Genomic DNA, 20,646 nt, shown 5'->3' on the forward strand with positions numbered 1-20,646 from the left:
TGGTGAATAAAAGAAGGAAGGAGTGTAGTCCACAGGGTGAAACATAGCCCCCTAGTGGTGGATGTGGGTACTGTGGTAATAAAAATGTGTTGCAGCACCATTTGAGCTACTGTGTGATCACAGACTCTAACTTGTTGTCTGAGGTTATTTCTGAGGATTTGAGGGTGACAGATTTTCATACTATGCCTTAAATAATTTGAGTGAACGTGTCGAGAAGTTACAGAAAAGACTGTATTGTAATCCTGTCATGTGAAGCATTTTTTCCTGTTAATTACAAGAGTATCACACTTTAGCAAGTGTAAATATCACATATTGACAGATCCTCAGATATTTCACGAGGGACTTTCAATGTGTGATTCGTTCACATGTAAATATATTACATATGAACCATGATTTCACTCGGGACTCATGCACACGTGCACCTGTGAGGTTTTTTAGATTAACATGTCAAAGAGAGATATTAGAGGATTCAGTGCTGCACATTATTTATTAGAAAACGTGTAGATAGATAGATAGATACTTTATTGATCCCGAGGGAAATTCAAGCTGGTGAAAGTCTTTAAACTGTATGATAAATAAGAAATATTCAAAATATATGACGTCAGCATTACAAACCTGAAAAAAACCTTTTAATTCAGCGGAGGCGTTTCAATAACTCCTATTCTCCTCAGCTGTTCGTTTGAAGTTTTTTCTGCATTGTTTCTTTTTGCTTTGTTGCATTTGGGGCACACAAACATTTTTCATTTTGTTTTCACTTATATTTTGGACGCCCCTGGGTTTGCCAGATATGAGAGCAGTTATCAGGTCAAAGCAACAGGCCAACCTAAAAAGCCTCTGCATGTTTCTAATAAGCTCCAGCAGCAGAAAGCTGCTCAAACTAGGATCAATGTTGGAGATGAAACATGGAGAGAGGTTAGAACGCAGAAAGCTTTACAGACCCACGCAGAGCTGGCTAAACACTGAAGCTACAGTGTCCACCACATGCAGAGCTGGCTAAACACTGAAGCTACAGTGTCCACCACATGCAGAGCTGGCTAAACACTGAAGCTACAGTGTCCACCACATGCAGAGCTGGCTAAACACTGAAGCTACAGTGTCCACCACATGCTGACCTGTGTGAGAGTGGGCGGAGCCAGACAGCTCTCTGTGATGATTAGAGTTTAGCCTGCAGTACTCATTTTAAACACTAGGGGACAGAGTTACATACTACTCCTTTAAATATCGCTGCATTAAGCATTATTTATTTCTCATATTGAAGCCTTTCAGATTTGTTGTGCAGCTCTCGTGTAAATGTTTAAAATATTAGGTTGATGGATTCGTCAAACATACACTGAAGAAAGATTAACAGCCAAACATACGGTGAGCAAGAAACACAAAATATTCTTTATTAAACATACAAAAATTTGTGAAACAGAATTGCATCACGAATTGTAAACTTTCTGATCTTAACACACTACCTTAAGCACAATCCACCCGCTACACAGTCGAGGACAAAATACAATCGGTTTATACTTAAATTAAAAAGAAAGAAAGAAAGAAAGGTTAAAAATGGAAGACATGGAAGAAGAGTGCCGAGTCACATTTAAATATGCCTCCGCAGTCGTCTATGCACTTTGTGTCGCGATCGCACAGCAGAACTGAGATGACACGGCTGTTTTCGGGACGTTTGTTTTTGTACGCTTCAAGCTCATTGGCAAGTCGCTGATGTGTCGTCAGAGGAGGCCAAGTGCTAAAATCACAGAGCGGTTATAAAGTGCAGTACGGTGTAAAGTAGATCTAACTATACCGCTACGGACGGACGGGTACAGCAGGACGATTAGGAAGTGCAAGAACATCCACGAATGCTGTTAGAAGTGGCTTCATATCAGAATACTTCACGGCGTGTCGATCTGCTCCACGGATTCAGAGTCTCAAGGCTTCCGTTTGATTTGGCGTGACCGCTCGATGTGCGTGCACTTTGCTCGTGTGCGGTGATCTAAACGGTTTGGAAGTGAAGGAGATGTAGGACCAGGTGAACAAGATGGCTTTTCTTTCTCTAAAAACCCGCCCCAGGCCGGGACAAGGTCAGGTTAAGTGCTAGATTCCTTTTAAAACAAAGCAACAAAAAAAAATAAAAAATAAGGCAGCGTTTGGCATTTCAACACGGCATGTATACACGCTGTAAAACGCGGAGTATATCCCTTTGTGACACCCGGAAGCGGTGGCGATGCGCGTTGCTCGAGCAGAAGAGGAAGTGACACACGAACGCCGAGGGAGTGGAGTGGCGTCGACGACACGCGGGGGAGGCAGGAGCATGACATCAGAGAAGTCGTGATGCGCCGAGCTAAGATCGAGAGCGATAACCCGTCTTCGCCTGGTAACACGCGCCGAGTATCATTTAGCTTATTAGGCTGAGCATCATGGGTAATTTCAAGACATGCCCATAGAACATTAAAACAAGAGGAGAAGGAAGGAACAAGCAAAAAGAAAGATAAACAGCAGCAGCAGTCGTCGTCGCTCGTAGAAAATTAAACAGTTCACTTGCTGGCTAAGAACACTTTTGAACATTCAGCAGCTACAGTCAGATCCCAGCGATGTGCACGCCACGAGGCCGAGCTCGCACGCCCTCATTTGGTTTGTCGTTTTTAATAACTAGTCAGAGCACTCGATATTCACCCGGGAACATTTGTAGAGAATCACTCCAGGACAACGTATACACTGGGCACTCGCTGTCACCGCCAGGTCGGCGTGCAGCTGTTGAAGCCTCACCTGGTTGGTTTTTGAGTCGGGATTGTTGATGTTTTATCTCTCGAGCTTTGCAGTTAGCAGTCTGAAGCTAAACGCTCCCTGACATGAAAACTTTAATCTTTCATCAGATCCACGTCTGCGCAGCAAAAACAAACAAAAAGGTGCATCTAAAAAATGTCGACCCGCTCCCTGAACCGTGAAGAAACACTTGCAGAAACTTGAAGCCTGCTTGAGATCCAGCGCAGTGAGTAACACGGCCGTGTGGAGAAGACTTTTGATCCGTCTGAAATCTGAAACCTGATCGTCTGCTGCCACAAACATCCAGTGCAGTCTCACTCGTCTGTCTGACTGATCAGAAACAATGAGTCTGTTTAGTTTGTCTCATTATTGTTTGAGGACACAGACGTCTCAGGGCGCGTGTGAGGATTTGCTGCTTCTCGTTCTCTTGCTGTTGTCGAGACTTTCTGAGAAATACTTTTTTATTTTTTCAGATTTATTTTGGGGTTTTTGGTTCCTTCATTGCAGAGGTTGGAGAGAGGGGGAGGAGCTAAGTTGGATCTGAAAGTGGGCCGCCTGCCTGGACGACCACAGCCCCCCCCCCCCCCACATCACCAGACCATCGATGCACGAGCCTCTGAACATCAAGCCGAAAGAGAAAATAATATATCTCATATAAATGAAAATAATTTGATACGTTTTCTTTCTCTAAACGAGAGGCGGCGTCTTTGAATAATAACACTCGTCCACTCGTTGGCTGAACGCAGAAGCTGCCTGGAAGCTTTAAAATCAACCCAACAACATGAAATCTGAGGTTCATGATCTGACAGAGATGCTGTGACTCCTCCCTCCCTGACGTGTCGTCGGGGTATACGTTGTCCTGGACTGAGACTCGACCATTTCTCTCTCTCTCTCTCTTTTTTTTTTTTTTTTTTTTTTTTTTTACTGTGATAAGGTGATAGAAGTGACAGGTGAGGTGAAAACTCTTTTTTTTTTTTGTTTACAATCGGGATCCCAAAATGGAAGTGTCTGGGTTTCACTCCTCTGTGAACTAAAAACCTTCATGTGAACCTGAAAACAACCTGAGGACCCTCTACATTCAGAAACTCCCCGTACCGGACCCCCGACTCCACGAGGACGCGTCTCAGCACACTAAAGCATGCGGGCTGGAAACGACCTCCTCCACATCAGTGCCTCGATATTTGTATCAAAAAGGACAGCATAGCAGTGAAAAGACTAAAGAGCTGTTGTGGAGGTTAGAGTGAACTGCAGACCCTTCCCCCTCCTGTCGTCACTTTAACTTGGAGCGCACTTGCAGGAGAGTGGGCTTCTGCTCCATGATTCGCACCAGCAGCGTGTCTATGTAGTCCTCCAGATCTTTGACCTGCGGCTTCAGCTTCTTCAGCTCCAGCTCGCGCTTCGCCAGCAGGAACTTCTGACGCTCAAACTCCGCCTTCTGCCTCTCCAGATCCGTCTCCCGCTGCACCAGCAGGGCGACCAGTTCACTGTGTGTCAGGTGGTAATATGAGCCCGCGCCTTCTGTGAGAGACTGAACACACAGAGTTACACACATTTAAACATTGTTCAGAAATCACAAAAAACAGGTGAGGGAGCAGCGATCCCTGATCACGTCTTTCCCCTCCAGTTTCTGTATTTCAAATAAATAAAAGTGTACCTTCTTCCTCTCGGGCTCCGGCTCACTGGCGTGGCTGCTCCTCCCCGGGTGGATGGTGGACTTGAGCTTCTCCAGGCCGGTGGCCAGCACAGACCGGCCCTCGGTGCGCTTCTCCTCAGCCAGCATGGCAGTGGTCAGGGGCTTCACGGGGTGGGGGCTGGATGAGACGACGACACACAGCACACACACACAAAGTCAGGCACAACACCTCATGAACGCCGCCATGCTGGAGGTCTAAAGAAATAACCGTCTCCTCTTTAAGGTCCAGCTGAAAATGTCCTGAAATCTACCGAGCTGATGTGTGAACGCAGCGGGTCATTTGAGGTCGATTCACCGTGTGCAAACTGGCGAGGGTGATGACCTTCACCAGACACGTGTCAGACTCTGTGGCTCTTCCATCTTGGATTTCTACAGGATGTGTTCACATCATGCTTCATCACTCACCTGCGTACTGCAGTGTCTAACATGTCAGCTTTATGAAAGGGAGACAGATTATCTCCAGACCTCCAGACACGGACGCTAAAGATCAACTCAGAGGAGCAGAGAAGGTGAGGCTGAGAGTCCTCATTAAAGGAAGTACTGGTGAAAATTAAAATTAAATGAGCTCAAAACTGAAAGACTTAATTGCATGCGTCAGTGCAATCAAACATGAAGAATTGTGTTAAATGTGTTATTACCTCGAGGTGAAAAGGAAATGACACAACAACACCTTTCCTGCCTCGAATACAGGCGGGTTAGTGGTTGAGATCTCGGCAAATGAGTGTGGCTGTGTGAGAACACTAGCTGGCCCTGTGGGGAGGGGGGGATGGTTTGTGTGTGTGTGTGTGTGTGTGTGTGTGTGTGTGTGTGTGTGTGTTGGGAGGGAGGGGGTGTGTGGTAGGAATCAGGGCAAAATAATAACTGCTAATTGGCCCGAGGCTTTGTTTCCCCTCCTCTTACCCCCGAGCCAGGACACACACGAGACACCTGCAGAGGAGTCCTGTTAACACCAGTGCCTGTGCATGTGTGTGTGTGTGTGTGTGTGTGTGTGCATGTGTGTGTGTGCATGTGTGTATGTTGAACACGAGAAGTTCACACCACAAAAGAGAATCCCCTCGAGAGTTGGCGCCATAGAGGAAAAGCAGGCGGAAGCAGAGCGTCACAGCGAGACTGAAGAGACGACAGGATAGCGTTTTTTCCCCCTCCACCTTTTTCACCACACTGAGCGTGTGCAACCTCACCTGTTCTCCTCCGGAGAGCCCGCCTGCTGCTGCTGCCGACTGGTCTCCAGAAGTACCGGCTTTGGCGTCGACGTGCCGGTCGGTAAACTTGCTGAAGCATCGGCGAGGGACGGGAGGGAAAAGAGCGCTACGGGAGAGCTACGACGATCAGGAGTTAGAGAGGGAGGAAAGGAGGCGAGAGAGGGGAGGGCGGGGCGGGGCGGAGCTGAAGACGGGTCCTGGACTGCACCGGGATCACTCCCAAACGAGGGCAGCAGGAGTTCTTCGAAGGCAGACGTCAGGTTGCCCTCAGAGTGCGAGCGTTGTAGCGTAGCACCTGGCGGCGTCTGAGCGTTCAAGACCGCGGCGTCTAAGACGACTTGCTGACTTTCAGTGAGCTGCTTCGATTCACGTCTCGTCTGGTCCGAAGCTCCGAGGAAGGATTGATCATTTCGGCTGGTTTCTTCGCTCGATGGTTCGCGTGCATCGGTTGCATCGCCTTCAGCGGTCGCCTGACTTTCACTCAGATCCCCACGAAGCGTTAAGTTCACCGAGTCGACGCTCCCATTTGGCTCGGCTGGGTCAGACACGCAGGTTTGATAAGCCTGCGAATCAGTGCTGACATAGAGGCTTTGCAGAAAGCTGCTCCGATCAGACGTCGGTGTGAGAAACAGCGTTTCATCGACGCCTCGGCTCGAATTTATCGCGACGTTACTCGTGCTGAGGAAATCGACGAGAAGCCCGAAGTGAATTGGGGATTGTTGAGTTGTATCCCGCCTTCCTGAAGCAGGCGGCTCTGCAGAACTCGGATCAGGGGAGGACGTTATGATGCGTAACAACGGTCGTGCAGAGTCGAGGTCGTGATCTGGAGTCTTAGAAGTCGTCGAATCGAAAACGTCCCTTTCACATCCCGGTGAATCCGGTAAAACAACCTCGACAGATTCACTGAATTCACCCAAAATGTCTTTGTTGGATTGTGAGGAGGCGTTGGCTGTTGGCCGGAGTTTCTTTCCCAAAGAGTCTTCAGCTTCCGTTCCCGTCGCTTTTTCAGGCGTCGCGTGCCGCTGACGTGTGACCGCTGAAAACCGTGCGTCCAACGAACCATCCAAACCGCTCATGTCGCTTCCAGCCAGGAAGCAACAGTCAGACGTTGGCGGCGGTTCTGACAGTTCTGGTGCTTCAGCTTCGCCCCCTTCTGCTCCCGTCTCTTTTGCAGCGATCACAGGGCGAGGATGTTCGAGCGCTGGCGTCTGTGGATCCAACGATCCGTCCAATCCAACCACATCATCTTCACAAGCTTCGCCACCCTGAATAACAGTGTGCAGGGTGACATCAGCTGAAGACAGCTCGACTGACTTGTCAGCAGTGTCATCTTCAGAGCGTGAGGGCTGTAAATCCTTCACCACGGCTGACTCGGGAGATTTCTCAAAGCCGAGGATGCTGCTCTCAGTTTCCTCGGAGGAAGACGCTGAGAGGCAGGAGAGGAAATCCTCTTCTGCAGAGCTGCCGAGACCCGATGAGCAAGGATCCGGGGAGCTGCTGTTGAGCTTGACTGAACATGCACGACTCAGAGGTTGATGCATGCTGCTGTCTTTTAACTCGGCTGTGTTAGTCGTGCTGTTAGCTTGATTAGTTTCAGCGCTAGCAGCCAGAGTATTTAAAGTTCGCTTGTCACTCTCGAAGCTCGTGTGCTCCGGGATAGTCTCGAGGAATTGTGCAAACGAATCAAAGTGAGGCGTGTTAGTGTTGGCCACCTGGCCGGCGGCTTTTTGTGCTTCGAATACAAATTCTGTGCAAGGTTGATGATGCAGCGCTTCGTTCACGTTGGTGGGAAGGAGCGCTCCTTTATCATCGCAGCGTTCCAGTGGACGGTCACTGGGAGTGTTTTGCTGCGTGTTGCAATCTGAGGTCGGATCCTCGGGAGACTGCAGCCTGCCAGCTGCAAACGCTTCAAAGGATTCGTCCCACTCTGGATCCGGCTCTCCTGCAGTCGTAAAAGGGTTGGCTGACTTCTTGTTTAAAGGTTTTTCCCCGTCTGTAGGAACTGGAGGAAGAGGTCGTTTCTCAACTTTGCTCTTTGGATCCGTTCCACCGGTGGAGTCGTGCGCGGTTGGGGTGTTGTGAGGGTTATTCGCCTGTGGAAAAAGCTGACTTATGGGGGGCCTGGAACTGGAAAGATAGGGCAGAGGAGGCAGCGAAGGTTTTAGGGGCTGAGCGGTTAGAATGTCGTCATAGAAAGGGTTGTGCTGGACGAGAGAAAAGAAAGGGTTGCAGGGGGACATGGGACGTGATGTGGACTGTGAGTGAGAGAAGGGGTTAGTGTGATGCAGCGGAGACACCAGTGAGGGAGGATCAACAGGGGGACGGTGTCTAGTCGGGAGGGGTGGTGGGTGGAGGTCAGTGCTGGGCTCTAGTGTAGGTGACACCACCAGGCTGTGAAAGGAAGGACACACAGTCCTCTTGATTAGTGAGGATTGTTCACACAGCTGAGCTGCACCAGGTCTTCTGCCCAAACTCACATTTAAATTCAACATTTTTAAATCGATTCATCTTTAAGTCCCTGCTCTTTCTACCCTCAAGCTTTATTTTTTATTAGTGGACGCCACGTTGCCTTTGATAGATTTCTTTGATTTATTCTGAATCATCTGAAAGCACCTTTAAATCTGCAGGCATTCACTTATTTTTTTAAACCACTGGGGGGCAGCGCAGAAAGATTTACGAGTTCTCACATCCAGAAAGCAGAATGCAAAATAAGCATTCATTTAAGTCCCGTTCATAAGTTTGTTTCTTAGTTAGTTTTAGTTAAAGGTCACATGATCTCCTCCTCTTCAGGTGAAATCAGTGTCCTCGCTCCTCTTCATCATGTGTGTGAAGTGTGTTGTTGTAAATCCACTCTGATCCTGTGTTTGATCATGTCTATAAACCCCTCTATTTCAGCCCTGCTCAGAACAGGCTGTTTCTGTGTCTGTAGCTTTAAATATGTAAATGAGCTGTGTCTGACCACGCCCCCTCTCTGGAAGGGCTCGGGTGTACTCGCTGCTTTCTGGCTCCATGTCCTATTGTTTACGGTGAGAAGGCAGACTCAGAGGGCAGAACAAACACCTAGCTGTGGGAGTGTCACCCACCTGGGGGAGGGGCTACTGCCCTTTGTGATGTCATGAAGGGAAACAGCCTGTTTGAGCACACATTTTCTGAAAAGTGGAGCAGGCAGAAGACATTTGCAGAGGCTTGAGTCCTTTTTCTCTCCACAGATTCTGACTCTATCCACTGTCATATATCTAAAAATGAAGCCATAAAAACGTCTCTACACTTTTCAGCTGCTTTAACTTTCCACGACTTCACCAGAACATCCTTCTCTGTAACTCTCCGTCTTTGGCCCCGGATGTTTTAAGCGAGGGAGGGTGATGCAGCGAGCTGTAGTGATTACTTGGTGCTTCAGGAGCCAACTTGGCTCTTCTCCCCGGGGATCCAAACACATGTGGACTCTCTGGCAGAGAGGCGTCGAGCGTACTACGGCTCAGAATCGCTGAGCTCGCCGGCTTCGATCAGCATGTGCTCACCAGGCCGATATTTTGTTTACGTTCATTGTAAGGAAATATAACACTGTCCGCTCTTTTCTTTAATCTGGGACGAATAAAACAATCAGATTTAAAGTTCCTGTTTGATGGTTCTTTAAGGGTTAACACAAGCAGGTGACACCCCCAGGTAAATAAATCATCCACTTAAGACCGTGCATGTGTTGTGAGTGATAATAAAAATGAAATGGGGTTTTCTTCCCGCCCACACACACACGCACACGCACACACACACACACACACACACACACACACACACACACACACACACACACACACACACACACACACACACACACACACACACACACACACACACACACACACACACACACACACACACACACACACACTGTGCAGCTTCATGGAGCTCGTCTGAAACAGAGCAGCTCCCTCCCTCTGCATTGCAGGTCCGTGCTGTAACCAGAGAGCGAGCTGTGGAGGGAGGCGTGCAGCGCCCGGAGCGTGCTGCTACACATTCAGCGCCTCCTCGTGTGGCTCTGAAACATGCGAGTCAGGAGACGGATAGCAACTCTCACGTCAGGTCATTAGCTTAGCATAAAGTCTGGAAACAACACTGGTGTATCTATTTTGTCTCATGTGCACAGACAGAGATGTATAATGATCAGTTTGTAGATTTGGGGGATTTGTGCTCAAATGTTCGATATATCTTTCTTACCTGTGCAACATTTAAAAACATGTTTTTCCACCTAAATATTTCTTATGTATAAACTATAAATCGATGCTTTGTGTTTGCTTTGTGTTAATAAAGAACCTTACCTTGTACAATCCATATTTACCAACCCGTGCAACACGTGATTTTTTTTTACCTGTACAATATCATTTGTATTATTTTTGCTCGGCTCGCTGTTAACCACCGTCTCTAGTAAAGCTAAGCTATGCTATGCTATGCTATGCTAAGCTAAGCTAAGCTAAGCATCTGCTGAGTCGGGCTCCGTACTGAAAACACCGACATGATGAACTTTTCAGCCTCTTCATCTCATTCTTGGATGGAAAGAAAATGAGCTCTTTTCATCAACGTTTTAAGAAGCAACAATTTCAATAAAAATTAAAATTAAAAAAAAATCAGCACTGCTGTTTTTGTTTGCATCCTTATATCAGAATTATTTTGTAATTTGAAAAGTGTTATTCAGATAAAACTCTGTGGAACATTTTGAGTTCTGAGAGTTTCTGGAGCACTTCATTCTGTCTTTAAGAGAATAAAATGAGACAGCTGAGTCCGTGTCTTAAGGTGAACGGATTGTGAAGAGCTCAGGTACGCGCTCTCAGGAGGCTCCTGACCTCCGTGATCTGATTCATCCTCATAATAAATATAATTCACCACCTGCTGGACGCTGGCACAGACGATCGTGCTCTGATATCTCTCTCACCTGGGTTTGCTGTGCGAGTCCTTTGATCCGAACCATCCCCCGTGTTTCTCCTCGGTGGCGGCGGCGGCGTGTTCAGACTCATCCCTGGACTGACTCTGCCCTTTCCCTGCAGACTCGCTCCTCCCGTGGGAGAACAAGTTCCTCCTCTGCTTCTTCCCCTGGCTCTCCAACGCCGCCGTCGAGAAGGATGACGCCTGTCCCAACCGCTCGTCTTCTTCGTCGGCCAACATGGGGCCGCTTTTCTCCAGGGCCGCCGCTATGGCCGCCTTCTCCTCCTCGCCGGGCTTGTCGAAGGACCAGCGGCGCCCGTCCCCCACAGGGCTTTTGGGGTGAACAGTTAACGTGTGTGGGCTGAGGTTCTGCAAAGACACGGACACAGGCAAAGACTTCTGCAACAGTCCCAGGCCGAGAGAATCCACGGGTTTTCCTGAGCCTGGGTCCAGGGGCTGGACGTCGTAAGCATGGCTTCCATTAACGGACACAGTTTGTTGAGGCACTGCGATGCTGATCTCTCCGGCCTCGTCCCCGAACTCACAATGGAGAGAGCACGACCTGGGCGACGTGTTCGCTGTGTGCTCTGCAAAAAAAAAAAAAAAAAATCAGTGATCTGTGAGATTACTATTTTCACATATTCCATAAACTCATGCATAAACTGAACGATGAATCCTGTAAACATCCCAACTGTGGCGTGCGTCCCAGGACGGCCCATATCAGTCATGTGACCTGAAGCACGTCATGCTGCCACTTCGGGAAAAACGCCTCGGACTACTCCGCTGCAGAAATCTTAATCAGAGATCTGACCACAGAGCAGTCTGCGAGTCCCAAGATGGCCGCTGCGTATATCTTCTATTTATATCTTTTATTTTTAACCTCAACGGCGTCCTGCAGAAGTTACAGATTAGTGTTGTAGTATTGAGACTCAGGACTCCTCGTCTCGCTCTCAGACTGGGCGGAGTCTGGTCCACCACTGACACGCTATTTATCCACGTCATCGCTCCGATTAGTCAACGAGCCTTTTCAAAAAGAACCACGAACTTTAATTAATCTGTAGTTTGATTGCACGGCATGTTGGGATGTTTTTAGCTCGCTGTTTTCACTGCGGACTTCTCTGACTGGTGAAAAGTTGCGGGGAAAACAATTTTTAATTGTTTGAATTTGCATAAAAGTTGCAGTGATTGGACAAAATTGCAAGGTCGTGGGGATTGGTTGAATTTGCACGACTTCCTGGAGGGACTGCTGAGTCAGAGGTCAGAGGTCGTACGTACCTGTGCTTAAGTGTTTTCACTCTTCTTCTCCGTCTGAAACAAGTGTCAACATCATATTTACATAATCCTCCAGCAAACAGAAACATACTGTAACGCCTCTTCACCTACAGTCGTCTCATTAAATCAACCATCATGATGTTAACAGAAGCTGCATCACTGCAGGGCAGAAACAAGAGCAGGAATCAAAAACCTCTCTGACTTCTCAGAGTCCATGTGAGCGAGTGAGTGAGCCAGCTGACGGCAGCACAGAGGTGACAGGAAGTGGTTTGTTTAGAGATAAATGTGCTGAATTTATACAGAAATGACTCTGAAACTCTGGATCGTCCTGCCAAATGAGCTCAGAGCGGAAAAGATTCAAATGAATATGATGATTTGATCTTAAAGGCATCATTTTGTTTTTTGTGGGTTCAGATTTTTAAATCAGAGGATGCTCTCTGTTCTGGTCCGGCTCACCTGGGCTGTTGTCCACCGTCAGGTTGCTGCTGTTACTGGGCGAGTTGGAGAGGTCCGAGACCACCACGCTGATCCCGGCCGTCGGGCTGAGGCTCCCCCCTCGTGACGACGACTCGCTGCTCTCCGAGCCCAGCGACGTGCTGGAGCGAGTGTCCGACGACTTCCTCAGCTTCCCTCGCAAGAAGAAGGTCCTCATCTTGCTCCGCCGGGCCTCGCCGCCCTCGTCGTCCTCGTAGTCCTCCTCCCCGCCGCCGTCGCTCGGCAGCCGCTGCCTGATCTTCTGAAGCGAGCCGTAACCGCTGGGCAGGACGGCCGAGGACGAGTCGTCGTTGCTGGATCTCCTCTTCCCCCTCATGCGCTCCTTCAGCTTGCCGAAGGTGGAGGCGCTCTTCTCCTTCATGACGAGGTCGTACATGCTGGCTGTCAGGTTGTTTCTGGTGAACAGGACGGTGACCTGAATGTCTCCTCGCTCCTTCTCCTTCTTGCCCGTCTTAGAGTTGAGTCTGTACCACCTGCAGCACAATAAGGAGATAAAGGGACACGATCAGTCGAGCTGCAGTCAGCAGCCGAGCTTCCACACATCTTAATGTCTTTTTTCATAACCTGCCAAATTATCTACGGTGCGCCTAAAGGGACAAAACAGCATGAGATTAATCAGACTGTAGCTGATCGCAGTTAACTCGTTAAAACTGAATTCATGTAAAATGAAAATCAAAGCAGGTGCATCTGCAGTGTACGGAGGCTGTGGTCCTCCAGGCGGGCGGTTCAGGTTCGAATCCAACATGTGGGTCCTGACCCGCGTGTCACTCCCGACTCGCTCTCAGCCTGACTCTGAAAGAATAAAGGCTCAAACATAAACCTAAAATAACATTTATTTACATTTATTAGTCAAACCGGCCTCTTGCAGGTTTTTCTGACTGACCTGAAACGTGACTTCAGCTTTAAACGGGCTCACTGAGTAAAGTCGAGGGCTGCTGTTGTTGTTGTTGCGAGCACAAATGTGTCATCTGTGTGTGTCCCACTAACACCACAATGTGTGTGTGTGTGTGTGTGTGTGTGTGTGTGTGTGTGTGTGTGTGTGTGTGTGTGTGGCCAGACATCCCACAACACCTCGGGGAGGCCGCGAGTTTTCAACCCAGTGAGCATGAACAATGAAGCATAACAATGCATATCAGTAAGCAGCCAACACACACACACACACACACACACACATATATATAACACACACACACATATATATAACACACACACACACACACACACATATATATATATATATATATAACACACACACACACACACACACACACACACATATATATATATATATATATATCACACACACACACACACACACACACACACACACATATATATATATATATATATCACACACACACACACACACACACACACACACACATATATATAACACACACACACACACACACACACACACATATATATAACACACACACACACACACACACACACACACACACATATATATAACACACACACACACACACACACACACACACACACATATATATAACACACACACACACACACACACACACACACACACACACACACACACACACACACACACACACACACACACACACACACACACACACACACACACACACACACACACACACACACACACACACACACACACACACATATAACACACACACACACACACCTAACTGTAAACAGAGCAGCGGTTCTTAGAAACGCTGTGCACCAGTGGGCGAGTCCACCACGCCGTGACTCATGGGAAAGTCTCCGGTGGCGTTTAGTGTCCGGTTTACAAAAACAGAAAATGAGTGTGAGAAAAATCCCCCCTCTGTAAATGTGTTTGTGAAACTATGAAAGTCATCAGCGGAGAAGAAGATCGAAACTGAGACCTGCTTCAGTGTTTCACTTCCTGTGCTGCTTTACACCTCCGTCCTTCTCTCTGCAGCTCAGACAGACACGACACAAAGCAAACTGGGTGTAAATAATAAATATCAGTGACAGCACAGAAAATAAAAACAAACGTATAGATGACTGTGGGAGGCACGTCCATGTAAACACAGCTCTGACAACAACACAGCCAGCAGGACTCCAGCTTCTCCCTCACTGGAGACAGTCAGGACTCACACACACATTCACTGTACACCTGGATTCAGGATGTGTGACGTGTAAGCTGGATGCCGATAGCCGCATCAGCTATGCAATAGCATCATGTGATAGCAGCTAACCGCTAACCGCTAATAGCTAAAAGCTAGCTAATAAATTCAACAAAGGAGAAAAACGCGACAAACAAATCCATCAATGGAAGACATCCAGCTGTGTTTAGCTCCGCCTTTTCGGCTCGGCTCGATATTCTTGGCACCCCAACGGAAGGATCCCAAAAAGTAGGATGGTACGGATCGGTTATTTGAGAATCTTTCCCGGGATTAGTCTATGGAAACCGAGACGAACCGAGCCGGACCGCTCGGTGGAAACAGGGCTTTATTCCCAGTTCCTGCTCGAGCAAAAAAAAAAAAAAAAAACACAGGCATAATAGTAGGCTGCAGGAAAGAAAACACAAGGCGGTTATGTAATCATCATCATCATCATCATCATCATCATCATCCTCCTCCTGCTGCTGCTGACCTGAAGTTCAGCGCTGAAATATGCAGCAACACCCAAAAAGAATGCAAGAGAAAACAATCAGCTGGTTCCAGAGAGAATCTCAAGCAGAGCTGCTTTTTATAGCTGCGTACGTCTCACACGCTAACACAGAGGAGATGTGCCACCTGAGCCCACGTGGGCCACTTGTTTACGTTCACTCAGCCAGGCTTCATTCAGGGACTACACTCCCATTAGTCGAGGTCAAAGGTTTCTGTGCACAAAGCATGGAGTCAGCTGACTCTGCTGCTGTTCTTCTTCCTGCTTCATTCAAACCTGCAGAATTACAACCCGAGGACTGAGGCCGATGACTTCTCCGTGTCGAGCAGAAATAAATGAGCACGACCTAGCTAGCTAGGTAGCTTTTGGGTCTGCGCGCACAGACGGTTTCAGAGCGCCTCTCATTGTTGCTAGCTTACAGAGACACAGCGTCTGCTTCTTGTTCATGTGTGTCAGTTGTGTTTTAGGCAGCTGCACGATGTAAAGGTGTCACATTCTGACATCAGCAGCTCCACACCTGGAACCCTGACCCTCGAGAAGACGAGTCAGAATTGTGACAACCCTCCTCTGTCCCGTCTTCAACCTGTTTTTGGTTCTTTTTTGAGAGCGCTCTTTCTGAAGTCTGGTAAATTGTAAATCAGTGGCGTGGCCTTAAACGCCTGATCGCTGTGGACTCGAGTTTCACGGCGATGCTCCAACAATAGTATCAGTCCTCCTCCTGATTCTGCAGCCAACTCCCTGCAGCCAAGGCGGGGCTCACATTCCAACGCACAAGCAGACGGCTATGCAGAATGGGTTTTCTTTCTTTGCAGGAACCTTCAGCTGCTGCTCTTCTCTTCCTGTGGGACGTTTTTCATGATCGACCTCTTACAGGCCCGGCCTTCTAACTTCCACGTTTTACTTTCTGCAAGATTCTTGATTTTAGCTTCCTGAACAGTTTGAGGGCGAACACGATGCTCTGCTGACTAAAAACATTTGAAAGCTATTTCTGTCATGCTGAAACTCTTTTTTTTTTTCTCCTCGAAAGAAGAAGCAAAAAAGTTCCAGGCGTGTACGTGGATGCACCTGCGATAAAAAGCCCGACAACAACACGTCTAACTGACATGAGGCCTAAATAGAGAAACACTGCAGCCTACATCTTAAAGCCCACGTCCTCAGGCAGCACAGACTGAAGAGGACACAGTTTCCTAAAAGCATCAACCCACACTCACAGTTCAACACTGCAGGAATCGTTTTCTGCTTAATAATAACTAAAAGGTCCAAAAACAATCCTGAAACCTAAATGTTCGTGGACTGTAAACACTCCCATTCCAGAGCTGCAGAGCGTAACGCCGAACATATCTGCTTCCTCATCTCGCAAAAACAGGAAATCACAACACTCCACCCGTCCCAGCGTGACACCGTCTCCTCATCTCGCCGCCTCCCTGATCTGCTGAGAAAAAGACAGCGTCCGACTCACTCCACGCTTCGGCTTCCAGCATCTTCTCAGAACAAATCAATCCCTAGAAACCCGCCGTCGAGGCGGGACAGGCCTGAAACCGCACCACAAGTAGGCTAGCGAGCTGTTTTTATCCAGCGTGCGCTCGCTCGCTCTCTGTGGAGCTCGCCGTGCTCAGGTGACAGACTGAAGCTCTGACATTAAACTGCTGCTGAGGGCCGAGAGTCTGTGTCGCATCAGCAGTGAGACGTCAGATTAAGAACAAAGACACAAACTGAGACCGTTTCACATGTTGTGGATTTGACTGAAGTTTTTCTCAGGAACTTTCCGGAGAAAAAAAGTGGATGAAAAATCTGAACAGGATCCTGGTGAGCGAGTGAGTGAGTGAGTGAGGGAGGCCCATTGTCTTTGCAACATCCCAGTTCAGTCGAGATTTAAAAATAGATCCAGTGGGCTTCAAACAAACACAGCCGCTGTGTGAGTGTCTGGTTCAGAAGTTACACACACACACACACACACACATCACACCTCTCTCTCTCTGCTGCAAACACAAGAACATGCTGATTCTGTCACCATCACTCTGAGCTCGGCCTCTGGTTCAACAGTCACCAGAAATGTCCAATCAGAGCGAACGGCGCCCGGCTCAGGTCGGATGAATATTACTATAAGCAGTATGGACGGCTCTTTAAAAGGATGCAGCTTCATTCAGGTGATCAGGTGGACACACGTCTCACTTCAGCTCGCTCTGAGATGCAGGATCAGAAACCCTGCAGGGCCTGCTGGGGGATCCGCTGGTAACGTGGTCCGGTTTCCTGCCTCGTCTGCAGACGGACTGCGAGTCTCAGACCACATTCCACATCTGGTCGAGATGAGCGCAGACCTCAACACCAACTTCCCTGCCGATACTTTCACACAGCTGAGGTCTGCATGCATCAGCCGAGATCGGTGAAAGAAAACCAAGACAAAGGTCCCTGAATGTGCTCAATATCTGGTGACTGTTAGCTGGAGAGAAAAAGACTGAACAGGTTGAGGAGACGGCGTTCCTGCTGTCCCTAAAACACCAAATTAAACGTGTTTTTTTGGGCTGTAAAAGAAGAGATCAAATACGTGATAAACAATAAAACACAGAAAGATCTCAAGATACTCTCAAAAAACGTTTGTGACGTGATCAGAGACAGCCGTCAACATCATTTCTCATCTATAAGGTTCACCTATTCTTCTGATTTAGAAACTCTCAGACAGCGTTATAACGCTGGATGTCCAAACTAAACATGGGCATATGTTGTAATTCCAGGACGAGTCTGCAGAGGGCGCCACGTGGCTCGTTCTGTAAATCACGCCCTCGTTCCAGAGCGGCCCTCCCCCTGGCAGCCCTGCAGCGTTCGGCCCACGCTGGAAGGCTTCCAGAGAGCCGGCCAATCAGGAGAAACAGCTGACGGCTCAACAACAAAATAAACAACATTGCACTTTTAACTTTAAAGGCGGTGAAGCCATCCGTCCGGGTCTTTAAAGATAACAACTGAAGGAATGCTTCCTGTTTGCTCACACAGCTGCAGCAGTTTAACACGAGTCAAACTTGACTTTATATGGTCATGTTTCCTGCCGCTCTGATTGGCCGTACAGACTGTTTGAAAACAGCCTCCAGTCTTTAAATACCGACAGCTTGTTGACAAAGTGCTTCACAGGTAAAACAAGCAAATAACACTGACGACAAACACGCACATCGACAAATAGTGAAACAAATAATCAGGTCAAACTAACTGGAAGAAAGACCTAGGCTCAACTCAAGTGGGCCGGTCTGGCAGCCAACCACCCGGCCCCCCACAAGCCCCCACGAGCCCGCCTAACCAAACTATGGAGGCAGACAGCCAGCACGCCAGCATGGCTGCCAACGCCTCCACGAAGCAGCAGGAGCAACTTAAATGTCTCGGGGACACGTCCACGACGAGTCTGCAGAGAGATGTAAAGTAGTAAAGTAGATTATTCAACATGTCGTCCATCACAGGCATCCTGCAGCCTCCCTGCACGTTTGCACGCTTGATATTTACCGCTCTGACCTGAGCTGATCCGAGTAACAGCAGGAAACAAAAGACGGTTCAGGTTGTTGTGTCACAGTGACCTAGATGTGGAAAGGTCTCTTCCTCTTCCTCCCTCTTTGGTCCAAAGACGAACAAAACGTCCTCTAACTTTAAACACTGACGGCGTTTCTTATCGTCTGTCCCTCCGTCATGATGAAAGACAGCAGGACGGGAGATTTATGATGCAACCACGAAACCTCCGAGCTCAGGACCAACGATTGTTCCACTCAAACTAAATCTGATAAATCTCCACAGAAAAGGTTTCCAACCAGTCGATGTACATTTATGTGTAATATGCAGAACGACTTAAAAGGTCAGGTCAGTGTTATGTAACATCCAATGTCCATTAGGCTATATGCTCTCTCTCTGCAGCAGTCTGTCAGCTCTTTGCACACACACACACTCTTTCTGCCTCACTCAGCAGATGGAGGCCTGCTTCGCTTAACACGCCGCTCTGAAACAGAGTCAGAGCTTCGCCTCGTAAACACTGACACAGCAGTGGAAAAGAAAGACAGAAGAGGAGGAGGTTGGAAAATACCTAAATGTGACATCTGAATACTAAAAATCAGCTCTGTGCAAATAACACATCCAACACTGTGAAGAATCAGCAGGAGGAAAAACAGCTGAGATTTTAAAATCAACCTCGTGGGAAGCGAATTGATTACGAAGGAAAACGTGTACGACGAGCTCAATATCCAGCAAACAAATCGCAAATATTTCATTTTCTTGTTAAAATGTGGGAGGCTTGCAATTTTTTTTTTTAAGCTTCCGCCTAAAAACACCCTGCAGGGGAATTCACCTGACGCCCACCTTTCCAGAAATCTGCTCGGATGAAATACTCATAGATTCTTCTGCCTGCTCCACTTTTCAGAAAATGTGTGCTCAAACAGGCCGTTTCCCTTCATGACATCACAAAGGGCAGTAGCCCCTCCCCCAGGTGGGTGACACTCCCACAGCTAGGTGTTTGTTCTGCCCTCTGAGTCTGCCTTCTCACCGTAAACAATAGGACATGGAGCCAGAAAGCAGCGAGTACACCCGAGCCCTTCCAGAGAGGGGGCGTGGTCAGACACAGCTCATTTACATATTTAAAGCTACAGACACAGAAACAGCCTGTTCTGAGCAGGGCTGAAATAGAGGGGTTTATAGACATGATCAAATACAGGATCAGAGTGGATTTACAACAACACACTTCACACACATGTTGAAGAGGAGCTCTGAGACTTACTTAACCTGAAGAGGAGGAGATCATGTGACCTCCCCTTTGACTACTTCACTGGTTTAATCACCACCGTTCTTCCTCTTTAAGAACACATCTTGGATTGATCCTCGTCCTTTACTTCCACTGACTGCGACTAGAACTCGCTGATTCAGACCTACGAGCCCGAGAGAATAAAACAAGTCAAATGTTCAGAGAAGAGAAGAGTCGACCTGCGTTATCTCCATTTGCTGTAATATACACTGTAAAACGCAGCTCACTATATCGCTGCAAAGCCTCGAGCTCCTCTTCAGCGCTCAATAAACATTAAAAACTGAAGTGAAGGAGCTCTGGCACACGCCCCAGTCCTCAACCTCAGCTCAAATAAAAATAACACCAAAATAAACCCCAGGTGGATTTCTTTACGCAGCTCCCTCTGTGTTTAGTTGAACTTAAAAAAGGGCCCTGTTTGTCCCCCCCCTCCCCCCCCATCTCTCCCCCCCCCGAGCAGCTGATTGTATTCATCACTGCTTCATGGTCTTACAAACAGATCCTGTTCATCTTCTTCATCACACAGTCTTCACCCGCCTGAGTTAGCATCAAAGCAAACATCATTACCATCCATTACAGATTAAGCTTGCCAGCCAAGCTAGCATTAGCTAATTTGAGTCCATACTGCTTAAACTAATATTGTCTTTTCTGGCTGCAAAGACAAGAAGGCGAAAAGCAAACGTGACAAAACTCGAAGCGTCCAAAAAGAAGCCGTGGCGACGTGGGTGATGTGGGCAGAGGGCCGCTGCATCGATCGGGATTTTCTAATGTCCATCATTTATCTGAGTCTGAAGGTGGAGAGGAGACACGACGGAGCCGAGAATCAAAAGATTTTTTTATGATTTTAATTGTTGATCGAAGTGCAGCAAAGAGATTCTGTCTGGAACACGTTTCATTTAAACTCCAGCATCAAACCTTCTCCAGATTTCTCTCCGCCA

General features: G+C 47.9%; 1 protein-coding gene across 5 annotated transcripts in view; it reads right to left on the reverse strand.

The window, feature by feature from the left end:
* Nucleotides 1-1,355: 1,355 nt before the first annotated feature.
* rab11fip5a (RAB11 family interacting protein 5a (class I)) overlaps nt 1,356-20,646 on the reverse strand; it is a 67,604-nt gene continuing 48,313 nt past the window's right edge. For 4 of the 5 annotated variants that reach the window (XM_079369761.1, XM_079369760.1, XM_079369762.1 and 1 more), the window contains 5 exons: nt 12,283-12,794; nt 10,565-11,141; nt 5,620-8,031; nt 4,400-4,556; nt 1,356-4,273 (listed from right to left, as the gene is read on the reverse strand). In XM_079369761.1, the coding sequence (XP_079225887.1) occupies nt 4,016-4,273; nt 4,400-4,556; nt 5,620-8,031; nt 10,565-11,141; nt 12,283-12,697 (3,819 nt within the window). In that variant the 5' untranslated portion in view covers nt 12,698-12,794 and the 3' untranslated portion in view covers nt 1,356-4,015. The remainder of the gene's footprint in view (nt 4,274-4,399; nt 4,557-5,619; nt 8,032-10,564; nt 11,142-12,282; nt 12,795-20,646) is intronic. The other variant, XM_079369759.1, reaches the window with a different exon arrangement.

This window comes from Symphodus melops, assembly GCF_947650265.1.
Source record: "Symphodus melops genome assembly, chromosome: 19".
NCBI classification, from domain to species: Eukaryota; Metazoa; Chordata; class Actinopteri; order Labriformes; family Labridae; genus Symphodus; species Symphodus melops.